Genomic DNA, 13,281 nt, shown 5'->3' on the forward strand with positions numbered 1-13,281 from the left:
ACAAGTGCTGTGAGAGTACAGTGTTAATTTAAAAAAAATCTGACCTTGATTAACGGCAATGATGGGGAAAGCAGAAAAGACGGTCAATAGTCCCTAGAGCCCTGGATAGGTGCTCTTTGATTTGTTTTGAAAATGAAATACATTGTACATATGGCATCTTGGTACCATGGTGACGGGAGTCTTAGAAATGTGATGCTTGAGCTGAAGATCTGGGCTTAGATTACATTAAACCAAATCTCATTGCAGTAACACAAATATGACTTTGGCCTATGGTGACCAGGTGTCTGGTTTTCGACCGCAACACCCGGTCGAAAAGGGACCCTGGTGGCTCCCGTCAGCACCACCGACTGGACCGTTAAAGGTCCGGTTGGTGGTGCTAAGGCAGGTTAGTCTCTACCTGTCCTGGGGCACCGTGCTGCGCTCCATAAGTGGCGAGCAGGTTCGGCTCCTAGGTGGGTGGGGGGCCACAGGGCTCTGCGTGCTGCCCCTGCCCTAAACACTGGCTCTGCACTCCCATTGGCCGGTTCCCGGACCTGCTGGCACTTCTGGCACACACGGCTCACGGTGTCAGGACAGGCAGGCAGCCTGCCTTAGCTCCTCCCACTGTGCTGCTGACCGGGAGCCGCCCAAGGTAAACCCGTGCCCCAACCTGGAGCCCCCTCTGCACCCCAAACCCCTCATCCCTGACCCCAGCACTCCCAGCCCAGAGCCCGTAGTCCCTCCCACACCAACTCCCTGCCTCAACCTGCAGCCCCCTCCCGCACTCCGAATCCCTTGGCCCCACCCTGCAGCATGGAGCCCCCTCCTGCATCCCAAACCGCTCATCCCTGGCCCCACCCCAGAGCCCTCATCCCCTTCCACATCCCAAGTCCCTGCCCCAGCCCAGTGAATGTGAGTGAGGTGGGGGAGAGTGAGCCACTGAGGGAGGTGGAATGTAGTGAGAGGGGGTGGGGCCCCAGGGAAGGGGTGGGCAGGGCCTCAGGGAGTTGCAGGGCTAGGGTGTTTGGTTTTGTGCAACCCTACTTTGGCCACGTGTAGACATCAGGTGCTGGGTGACTGAAGGAAAATTGAGCAAACAGAGCCTATTCTGAACAGATCTGCTCCAGAATGCAAATCCTGGGAAACCTTTTTGATAACTTACAAGCTCCTGGAGTTTTGTGTGTGCATTTAATAGGGAAGTGACATTTTCCAGGATAGAACTTGTAGAAGGTCGTGACAGGGGTGGCAGATTTGTATAATTTTTGGTGGTGCCCAGAATGGTTCCAAGTCCCGCCCCTCCCCCACCTGTCTAAGACTCTGGTAGGGAGTTTGGGTGCGGGCTCTGGGTTGGGGCAGGGGGTTGGGGTGCAGGCTCTGGGAGGGAGTTTGGGTGTAGGAAGGGGTTCAGTGCTGGGAGGGAGTGCAGGCGGGGTGAGGGTTGGGCTCTGGGAGGGAGTTTGGGTGTGGGAGGAAGTGATGGGTGTGGCGCTTACCTCGGGCAGCTCCCAAAAGTGACCCACATACCCCTCTGGCAGTGGCTCCTAGGTGGGGAGGCCAGGGGTCTCCGCACGCTGCTGCCTACAGGCACTGGCCCTGCAGCTCCCATTGGCCGCAGTTCCAATGGCAGAGTCGGCGCTCGGGGGGGCAGCGTGCGGAGACACCCCCTCCCCCAGGGGCCGCAGGGACGTGCCAGCCGCTTCTGGGAGTGGCGCTCCATGCAGAGCGAGGGCAGGCAGGAAGCCGCTTTAGCCCTGCTGTGCTGCCAGTGGTGGCCCCCAGGCTCTTTTAGATCACCTGGGGGTGGCAGGTGGGGCCAGCAGGTGGGGCTGGGGGAGAGACCGGGCCCCAAACATTGGTGGAGTTGGGCCCCCATGCTCTGAATATTCCTGGAGCGTGGCCATACAACTCGCCACCCCTGGGTCATGAGCTCTTAATAGAGGGCCTTGGTTATGGAATTCATTCCCAGCAGAGTTTCATCAGAGCCAGAGTCTTGCTTCACTTTTGGATATCTGTTTGTTCAGGCTCTTTACTATGTGTATTGTACTCCCCAGTAATTGGGCCCTCTGCCTGGTTATCACCTCAGCCTGGTTTTCAGAAGTGGTATTGGATATCACCAGGAGAAGAAGAGCATTCTCTCCCGCTTTAGGAAATACTGTATGTTAACCAGAGCCACATGAACAATTTGCAGCAAACACTTTATTCAGAAAACTTAGCCTTTTTACTGGATTGAGTGAATGTTTTGTGCACATTCACAGCCTGTGATAGTTTGAACTGTTTGCTACTTGTATTCTGTATTCACATTGTGTGATGGGTCACCTAAATCTGAATTGGTATCGTTTCCATTCTCTGATTGGATGACCTAACCTTTGATAAACTGAGCTTGCCCAGAATAATTTTAGTTCAGCCACAAAACAAACTTCATTTTGTAATTAAAAGAAAATCTTGACTACAGCGCTGGAATTCTGTCTGTAGGAACAAAACTTCGCTTGAAACAATTTTTTAGGAAAAGCAACTAAAGAACTGAGAACACTATCAAAGTGAAATTCTGTTTAGAAGGCAGAAAATTAGGAATACCCTTTGTATTCACCGATTCTGTTTTTACTCTGTTGTATAAAGTCATGCCAGGATACCATGGTAATAGGTGCCTTTGAAAACCTTGTACTACATATTACACTGGCCAATATATCTGGGAGTCATTGCCTTGTTCAGCATGATTTATTATCAGCAGTTATGAAGACAGCTAGATGCTCTTCACTGTTAGGCTATTTGAAATTTAATCTCGATGTTACCTCAGAACCAATCTTCATGTTAATGCTACTTCATTAATGATCAAAAAGGCCCTATTAAAAAAAAATGGCCATTCTGTTCCACTATGGAGTGGAATGTTGGTCTCTGTGATTCAGCTCTCCTGGAAAGCAATTCATGCAAATAAAATGAGAAATCCCCTTTCTCTGTTTGGTCAATGCTTATAGATTCTAATGCATAGTTCTGAAGATGTACACAGCAGATATTAAACAAAAAAACCCAATATGCTCCATGGGAATAAGGATGGACAGTGTTTGTTTTTTGTTTTTATTTTATCTATGCTGCTGTACTATCTAGTACTGATTTCAACCCTGAAAACATGTGACTGGCTTAGACCAGCATAATTTTCCTTTTTTTATATTTTATCATTGACTCTGATTCAGTTTGTACATCTCATTGTTAGTCCATTACAACAATATTTGGAAAAATCAATAGTGTTAATTAAAAAATAAACAACGCTCAGCTGTGTATTGTGACTAGCCTAAGTTGAGATTGACTGACTGATAACGTTACTGAGTCAATTTTTTAGTAAGGATGGACTGTCATTGAGCAGTATGTTAGCCACAAACTAGCTTTACTTCAACATCAGGTAGGCATGTCTTGTGCCAACCATTTTCTCTCACACATATGTACTGGAAACAATGAGTTGAAAGCCCGACTCTCCAGTGATATCATGGTATTGGACCCAGTGTTCTCCTGGGTATCACAGAGTATTGGCTGAGCTCACGCTCCTGTTCCACAGCCAAATTCTGCTTGCCTTACTCCTGCACTCCTATTGACTCACATGGGACTAAGCACATGAGTAAGGTGAGCAATGGTTTGGCTTTTGGTGTATATGCCTTTTTAAACTAGGCCTCTCTGTCACTCTGTGGTACTGTGGAGATGGAAAGAGGCTGGGTGGGGTGGGAGGGCAGGAGAGGACTCCGGGGATTGGCCACGAGACCAGGGTGGGGGCTCTGGGAACTGCTTGGATGGGGGGGCATGAGGATCTGGGGGGAGGGGCATGCTGTGCTCAGTGCCCTGGCACAAGCAGATGCTGTGGGATCCCATCAGGTACTTGTCAGCTGGGTTTCCTTGTAGGGCCCAGGGCCCACAAGTCACAACTCCGATGGCCCAACCAGCTCCCGGGAAAGCAGAGAAGAATTTGAATTAGGGCTCAGACAGCACTGCCCTCTGATTGGGTTGTGGAGTGAGCACATGACACCTCATTGCTCCAACTGGAGGGGCAAGGTGAGTGGAGACACATTAGGTTGTTTGCAGGGGTAGGTGGAGATGTCCCCCCCCAACATCACTGCTTCCCCCCACTTCCCTGCACCGCTGCCAGTGGGGCTGAGGCTGCACAAGCAGCTGCCCAGAGACGCACACTACCCAGCAGCCTGGCCCAGCTGCTGGCCCCCTGCTCAGCTTCAGCCTGTGCTGTCTGCTGAAAAGCATCTGGCTTTAATAAAATGAGTCTTGAATCCTGCTGGACAGGCTGATCTCTGGGACATGCTGTAGACTTCTTTAGTGTGAACCTTTATAGAAGGAAACTGCAGCTATCTGAGTGCAAGAACAGAGAACTGTGAGCGTGCAGTCTTGGTTTCCTTTACCAATTGCCTTTGACTTGCTAGATGTTAGGAAAGATTCTGACTCTGTACCTCAGCTCTCTTACCTGTAAAATGGGTACAGTACCTCCTACGGGTGTTAGGGTAGTTAAATCAGATAATCCATTTTAAATCCCCTTCTTGAGACTTTCACACCATATAAACCACCATCTGTCCCCTCCAGACTTGCTGTTTTATGATAAACTTTCTCTCTTTTTGCATTCAGACAGTGGAGCAGTCACTGACCCTCATGCCTGTTGGCCATACAGGAGCTAGCCCTATAATTAGATCCTTATAGAGTCTAGGTTTCCTCTGCAGCAGCAATCTGTTCTTCGCTGCAGAATTGTGTTCCAGCATCCAGGCTTTTAACTTAAATAAGTTTCTCATGCTTATGGATCCAAACACTCCTCTCCTTCTCTCCCCTCCTCATCCCACACTTCAAACATGGAATGAAAATGAGGTAGCACTGGCCACTTGAATGGGCTGGCAGCTTGAAACACTAGTTTTCAGTGGTGTGAACTGCCCTAATGCTGTAATTTTCAGTGTCAACATTAACTAGTTCGTGGCAGATCATTTTACTGGTCTGCTAACATGCCTACCCCAGCAAACCAAACAGCACCCCTCACTTTCCCAACTGCCAGAAGCTCCAATGGGCCCCTACTCACCTGTCAAACTCTCCTTCCTCGCTCCCTGGCAACTTCTACAATAGCTAAGCATTTTCAGTATGAAATTCTGCAGCATATAGAAAATTAAAAAAGCAGGGTACAACACTGAATTTGTTATGAAGTTAACTAATATGGGGCCATTATAGTGATTGCATGAGTTAATAAAAAATGTCAACTTAAAATTGATCAAACTGCTGCACAATCCCCAGTCCCTGCAGCGTAGGGTTTTGCTACAGAATTTAGATCATGCTTGCTGTGGAGTACACAGGCTTTGAGTAAAGTATGACATTTTGCTCTGCCTGGTTGAATCCTTACTTTTGTGTAATAAGGGACGAGTAGAAATACATAAGGTACATACTGGACGATGGCATGCAAAGGCTCGCAACATGGGCTGATGGGTGAGCATACTACTGCATAAAGCATCAGCCAAAGATGCTTAATTCCTGTTGAATGGCATTGGATGAGCACTCCTGAAGGTGCTACCTGTTGCTGTAACCTGCTAAGTGATTCTCCCCTGCCATATTATAGCTCTTGAGTGCTACAGCCAGGGAAAAGACAATTCTGGACCTTTTGACTGCTGCTGACTTATTTTTCAGAAGGATTTTGGTTTGGGTTCTCTGATGTGTGTTCTTGCTTCCACAAAGCCCTGGAAAAGCTAGGAAGATAAAGTAGGTCAGAAAGGGCATCAGAAAGAGCTTGGGTGTGTGGTAGGGTAACATCTCCCAGATTAAAAATAGGCCATCCCTCAGGGCCCTCTGAACCTTAGAAATACTTTGACAGAAAAATCTAAAGTCAACTGTGTGTGTGGTTTGTGGATAAAACATTGACTGTGTTTCTTGTAAACTAATCTGAGTGTAACCACAGCTTCCAAATAAGAGATGAGATATTTCAGCGGTTTCTGCTTAAGCAAATTACAAAACGAATGTATGGCCGTTGGCACAACTGACAGCGCTTGCTCGGGGCTAACCCAGATTGAGCTCCGTCTTGCCCCTAATAGCCACTTCATTCCAGTTTGAGGCTTTCAACCTCTTAGTGAAGGAGAACAAGTATTGCAGCTTCCAGACAGCTGACCTTAGAATAAAGCTTGGGGTTGGCAGCTGGCATGAAGCCCCATTCAAAGGAGACCTACAGCAGTAAGTTTCAGGGAAGGGTAAAAAGCAGCGGGTTGTTTATGGAGATAAGGTAGGCCTTTCTGAAGGCCCATGCAGGTGCCTCTGATCTTGTCATCTAGTCTCCGAGTAAGATTTCCTCTGGAAAGGCCACTTGGAGGAAGGGGGGCAAAATGGAAATTGGGAAGACTAATGAGGTTGATAAAACTAGCAGAAAATAGCAGGAAGAACCTCTCAAGCTTCTTGCCTTCACATTACCAAGAAGGAAAAAGGTCATTTGGGGATACACATGTAAAAATGTACTGAGGACTGCACACCATTAGACTACACAAATGCAGACAGAACTATCTTGTTTATTATAAAGATACACTATGGGGAACAAACCTGAATGTATACTGAAGCCTGTGATGGTACATGCCAAAATGTACAGTACTATACATAAAAGTGCATTGCCACAACAGATTAACAGTACATTTTTCTTCCATAACTGTGTATTTTTAACTTTTTTGTTTTTTGAAAATGGCAGGAATGTGGCTGTACAAGAGCAGGGATGAATGCAGTGAAAATGCAACAGTATACAAGCAAGAGTGACCGCAATGGAAATGCAATAGTACAAGAGCAAGGCTAAAGCTCCTCTAAAATTTTAAAGGCACTTTCACATGTACATACTACAGATGTACATTGACACAATTAGGTAACAGTCAACAAGCAGGAAGCTACCAATACTGCAACTTATCAAACTGACAGTAAAGGACAATACTGATTTGATTAGGTGTGCAGGAGTTGCCCCTTAGTATGTTTGTAGTTGTCAGTCTTTCCTGTTACATATCCACTTACTATACGTTAAGTATCTATAATAACCATCAAACTACACATTTAACTTGTGTGAATGCTCTAAGTGGATGCATTCACTAAATGCACTGTTTCTAATATTTTCTCTTGCTACACAATTTCTAATATAAGCATTATGGAGTCCAATAGTGTTATTTAAACATACAAAATTCCCTATATAATTTAAAGATACAGATATTCATCTCAATTATGCCACACTGGTATTGAACAAATCACTGAACTAAAAACTGCATGAAAATTAGAGCTGGAATTCCAGTTTGTTCCACTGATCCTAATAAGTTTGGGAACTACTTAAAAATAACTTCTGGTCCTGGACAGGTGAACATACCAATAGATTAAAGCCAACCTTTAACGGGGACTGGCTTCAGTTAGAACCTTGCCATGGAGTTTAGGACTATAGGCGGCAGGGTACAGTCAAGAGATACAGGATTAAACATAAATTTGACAAGTTGTTACCCTGTTTATACAGTGGTAGCATCAGTGGATTAAACTGACTGACACCTGAAGAGTCCACTGTGCTAGCTAAGAGTTTATACATGTGGCAGCCCCCAAACAGACATACTTATAGATTCCTTGGATTTTTTTGGACCCGTCCTTGGGCTGCAAATATCAGCAACAATATGAATGGCCCTGACAGCATTGCTCTCTAATGCAGTTTATGGGATATTTGTCATGTCCAGGGCTTGGAGTTCCTTATCAAGTGATTACAATTAGTAAACCACAGTGGAAATAAATAAATTCCCAAATGACAGCAGGACATGGCTTCTGTGACTTTATTCAGACTAGAATACACTAATCAAATCTTTGTTACAAGACACTAACTCTTCCCTCTCCCCAATTATGTTTCCGAATAGTGAACGGAACAACTTAAAACATTCCATAGGAAGAATGGTAAGATCCTAAGGTAACAAATGCTATGAGGAAAGACAACTCTTATTTGAAGCCAGTTTTATTCCTATCCATGACCATCAGCTGATTTCGTGTCATGGCCCTGGTATTTTAGGTAACAGCCAACAGGGCATTCTTTATAAATAGTTTGACTGCATGGCTGCGTAAATTAAAAACCTGCTATAAATGATCTTATAGATTGGGCAAGTAATATTGAAAAATAATCACAGAAATGATGTTATGGCTTAGTGTTAATGTGCAAAACAGCTGTACAATTAATTCACATGTAACAGAAAATTTAATAATGGTGTACTAAGCAAAGCTGATAAAATCTTCACTCACACACAGATGCGAGAAAGGTATAGACACCTATTTTTATTTTCTTTTCAAATTGGTTCTGGCAAATTTTATTTTGGTTTAGTCTAGAGAGTAGCAAATGAGATTTCTGTGCTTCTAACAACCTCCTGTGTAATTGAGAGAAGTTATTCAAGAACTCAGGAGAAAAATAGTTTTGTAAGCATCATAGAGAAACCGTGCACATTGTTTGCACTGTGAAGGATAACTAGTGAGGATACAGCAGCTTGAAACTGTGGTTATCGCAGCTCTCATGGTTTGAAGAAGATACTGAGCAATAAGGTCCAAGGAATGTTTTATTGAGTTATTGTTCAACTGCTACTTTCAATCTTTTATTATACTACAGAAAGATCCACAGACCTGTATACCTGCAGTTACTTGGTTCACTGAACTGTAAACTGTAAGTGAATTTAGTGCTTGTGAAAAGTGTCTGACAGTCCTGGGGACTGAACTTTTAGCTTCAAAAGAAAGCTGTGATACAGCACAAGTGGCAGCATTAGAAACTTCATACCATCCAGGCAATATGCTTTAACCCTGACCTGGAGTGAGGTCAGAAAGAGAGTAATTCAGTTGCTCTACTTACTCAGCACTTGGCCTTTGATAAGACTACCAAAAATATGCTAAATACTTAGTGCTAACTGTGAAAGTGTTATTTTAATTTATATGGACTGAGATTACATACACACTTCACACAGGCCATTGACTAATTCCTCAGGTGCTAACTTTTACCAACCAGATTGGGATTTGAACCAGTGATCTAATGGTCAGGGGTTCCATATCCACTTATGAATTCCTTCAAGTTACCTTTCTATTGGATCCCTTATTAAGTAAACTACAGAAAGACTATGAAATATTGTACAAAGTGGGAAGCCATTTCTGATCTGTTCCTTTTATTACAAATGGTGCAGCATCAAGGTTTCAAGTCGGTTTTAAAATGACACACATTTGTCCAGTTTTTTTTGAAAACTGAAACTATACAAAATACAAATGCCCGTGTTAATGATACTAGTTCAGACTTTACATTCAAAAAAATTGAAAAACAAAACATCTCCAGTTATAAACATGAACTAATAGTGTTATGGAACCCTGACTTCTATCGCTAATCCATTCCTTTCTGTAACACACTCCACCTCCTGGGTTGCTTAGCTTTTTACATTGTGCAAGATTTGTCTGTTGGACCTTGGGAAGGAGGGGAAGGTCCTATAGTAGGATTTGTTTTTGGAAGAACAATGGGTTTTGGCCTCAGAGCTGGGGGTTTTAGTTGCACTCCCATTTTGGGGGCCACCATGGGCTTGAAAGTACTCATGGTATCACTGGAAGAACTAGTGCTACGTCGAATCTGAGGCTCGGTGCTCCTTAACACTACACTATGGAGAGGGCTTAGTGATTCTGTTGAGGAGGCCAGGCTGGGTGAGTTTTTCATTTGTTCCAATGTATCCAGCACCACGTCGGGGGCGTGTTTCGCGGAGCTCTGACGTTCCAGCTCACGGAGTTCATTCAGAGCTGTGTTCATTGTCTCCTCAATATCCTGGTCAGAGCAGAGAGACAGAGCAGCAAGTCATTAAATACTGAATGCAAAGGGTAGTTGCTCAGGAAGAAGTTTGAGAAATGCATGAATTCAGTTATAAACCATCCATTCATTTCAACAAATATTATGAAGCAGTATTAAAGCCCATTTACAGCACAGAGCTGAAGAAGAGCTCTGTGAGTCTCAAAATCTTCTCTCTCACAACAGAAGTTGGTCCAGTAAAAGATATTACCTCACCCACCTTGTCTCTCTATTCTTATCCTGGGACCAACATGGCTACACCAACATTGCATGCATTTACATCAACCTCATTTAAAAGTGGCCTTCCTGAACAAGATGGCAGCTTGGGTTGAACATAAATTAACTTAACGGTAGAGGGTCAAAATTCAGTCAGGCCATTAAAAACATACTCTGCTGCTTGCTGTTAAATTACTATTAAGAGAACAAATATCTGATGATTGATTTGCAACAATATTTAAATAAATGTGAAGCGTAACAGCTCATGTGCTATACTCCTCATCTTACCCTGAAATATTCAGGAACAATACTCTAGCACAGGGATTTTTTTAAATTAAAGTAAAACTGAAGTTGGAAAACTATGATTGAGTTTTTCAAAGCCACCTAACGCATTTACTTGGACATCCAGTTTGGCTTTGAAAATCCTGGCCTATATTACTCTTTTTTAAAAATAAAGATGTAATTCAAGACCAATGGTAAAATAGCTGTGCTTTTGATAACTTTCAGTTAGGGGGAGAGAGAAGTTGGTGGTTAGTATTAAGATGCATCTGAAGAAGTGGGTTTTTTACTGACGAAAGCTTATGTCCAGATAAATCTGTTAGTCTTTAAGGTGCCACCGGACTCCTTGTTGTTATTAAGAATTAGGAACATCTTGAAAGATAATGGCCACCCTTCCAGCTTTTAAAAATGTTTGTGGCAGTGAGCTCTGCTTGCTTGTATCACAATTTCAGGGCAACTGCACCTGTATTGCCCCTCAAGGGTATCCACTCCAGGCTTCTGGTTCCCAGCCATCACCTCGCTTCGGTGGAGACCCACATCTCGCTCCCTCCTGATTGGGGCATCTTTAAGGTTGCACAGTTCCCTGCCTATTCTGTGATATCCCCAGCAAGCCAGACTGCCTAAAAAGGCCAGCACCTGAACTTTGCTTTCTCTCTGAGGGCTGTGACCAGTGTAATTGCCAGCAGTTATAAGCTACCACACAGCTCTTTCTAAGCAAGCATATTTATTCTTAAGGTAAAAGCATTACAGAAAAAACATAAAAGTTCACATAAGGAGGCAAAAAGCTTAGCAGAGGGCCCTAGTAGCATTGATGACCCTTCTTGGACAGAAGGTCCTGTCCAATTCCTGGATCAGGCCCTGTGTCAGTTTAAACTCAGGCTATTTATCCAAAAGTCATTTCTTTGTCATTAGTCTCTGGAGAATCTAGTTTGAAGTAGTATATGTAAGCCTCCCAAGGAGTTGGTACTTCTCTGGGGGAGTTATAACCTTGCTGATTTGCCTTAATCATCATCCACTGTTTTTAGTTCCTGGAGAAGCTAAAGTAGCCCTCCCTGATGACATAGAAAACAGTCAAACCATTAATTTAAAACAATGGACCCTAAAGATACTGCATGGAGTTGCAATATCTGTCACATCTCCCCCCAGAGAGGTTACATACAATCCCAGCCCACACTAATACTAATCAGTTCTTTTGAGGATACTGCAGGAAATTGCCATATATGTAAGCCCCTTCATTTTCAGTTTAAACTGATTTTTACTGAAAATTTCCCAGGTTTTACAAAAAGTATTTTTTTTGGATTTTCACTCTACTTTTGTGTCATTCAAATATACAAAAAATAACTTGTTTCAGTAGGAAAATACAATACATTGCATAAGATATATGTATACCTCTACCCCAGTATAACTCGACCCGATATAACGCGAGTTCGCATACAATGTGGTAAAGCTCCGACACGCTGCTCTGAGTAGCATGTTAAGGGTTCTGGGCCAGGGCTGAGGGGTTGGATAAGGGGCAGAAGGTCTCGGGGGTGGTCAGGGGCTCCCCGCCCCCAGGGTCTGGGAGGCAGGAGCTGTGGGGGGACACTTTTGGGGGCCCCACAGTCCCAGAGTGGCCCGGGGGATTAGCAGGGGGCTGGGAGCAGCCCACTCCACTTCCCTCGCCCCGGCCCCAGCCGTGTTGCTCAGGGGAGGGGCTTGGGGGAATGGATGCCCCCCGCACTCATCGGCAGCGGTGGAAGCAGAGCAGCCTGGCCCCAGCCCGCTCCACTCCGCCAGCTCCCAGCCGTGGTGCTCTGCTTCCCGCCACCGGTGAGTACGGGCGGCATCCTTTCCCCAACCTCCCCACACTCACCGGCGGTGGGAAGCAGAGCACCGCGACTGGGAGGTGGCGGAGTGGAGTGGGCTGGGGCCACGTTGCTCCGCTTCCCACCGCTGCTGGTGAGTGCCTGTCAGGGGGCTGGGGGTGTGGATAGGGGTCGGAGCAGTCAGGGGACTGGGGGGTTAGGTAGGGGGTGGGGTCCTGGGGTGATTAGGGACAGGGGTCTCTGGAGTGGGAGGTCAGGGAACAAGGAATGGGGGGGGGGCAAAGCGAGTTCGATATAACGTGGTCTCACCTATAACGCGGTGAGATTTTTTTGTCTCCCGAGGACCGCGTTATATCGGGGTAGTGTATTATGATAATACATTAGTCTCTGTGTATCTGCAAAGTTTCCTGTTGAAGTAAGGCTATGTATTAGTCTATAAAATACACACAATAAACAGACACGCATGCAAACTCTGAAGTGCATGCATATCTGAACGTACTGATGAATCTCACGCCCACCACATACACATTTCAAGCAGTTAGCAGATAATGGTTAAAGATCTGACACACTAAAATGGGAAGAAAATCTGCATCAGAATACGTTTCAGTACACAAGGAAATATTCAAAAGTTTTAAAATAACAAAAAGGATGAAGTTGAAGTCGGCTGTGATTGCAGAGCCATTGGCCATTATCTTTGAAAACTCGTGGCGAACGGGGGAAGTCCCGGATGACTGGAAAAAGGCTAATGTAGTGCCAATCTTTAAAAAAGGGAAGAAGGAGGATCCTGGGAACTACAGGCCAGTCAGCCTCACTTCAGTCCCCGGAAAAATCATGGAGCAGGTCCTCAAAGAATCAATCCTGAAGCACTTACATGAGAGGAAAGTGATCAGGAACAGTCAGCATGGATTCACCAAGGGAAGGTCATGCCTGACTAATCTAATCGCCTTCTATGATGAGATTACTGGTTCTGTGGATGAAGGGAAAGCAGTGGATGTATTGTATCTTGACTTTAGCAAAGATTTTGACACGGTCTCCCACAGTATTCTTGTCAGCAAGTTAAGGAAGTATGGGCTGGATGAATGCACTATAAGATGGGTAGAAAGTTGGCTAGATTGTCGGGCTCAACGGGTAGTGATCAATGGCTCCATGTCTAGTTGGCAGCCGGTGTCAAGTGGAGTGCCTCAGGGGTCGGTCCTG

The 13,281-nt window shown here is 45.0% G+C and overlaps 1 protein-coding gene across 2 annotated transcripts in view; it reads right to left on the minus strand.

Annotated features, from left to right (window-relative positions):
- Positions 1–6,474: 6,474 nt before the first annotated feature.
- Positions 6,475–13,281, minus strand: part of SRGAP1 (SLIT-ROBO Rho GTPase activating protein 1) — a 233,063-nt gene continuing 226,256 nt past the window's right edge. For both annotated transcript variants that reach the window (XM_048835915.2, XM_048835914.2), the window contains exon 22: positions 6,475–9,763. In XM_048835915.2, coding sequence (XP_048691872.2) covers positions 9,386–9,763 — 378 coding nt within the window. In that variant the 3' untranslated portion in view covers positions 6,475–9,385. The remainder of the gene's footprint in view (positions 9,764–13,281) is intronic.

Source organism: Caretta caretta, chromosome 1 (genome assembly GCF_965140235.1).
Source record: "Caretta caretta isolate rCarCar2 chromosome 1, rCarCar1.hap1, whole genome shotgun sequence".
In the NCBI taxonomy this organism is placed as follows: domain Eukaryota; kingdom Metazoa; phylum Chordata; order Testudines; family Cheloniidae; genus Caretta; species Caretta caretta.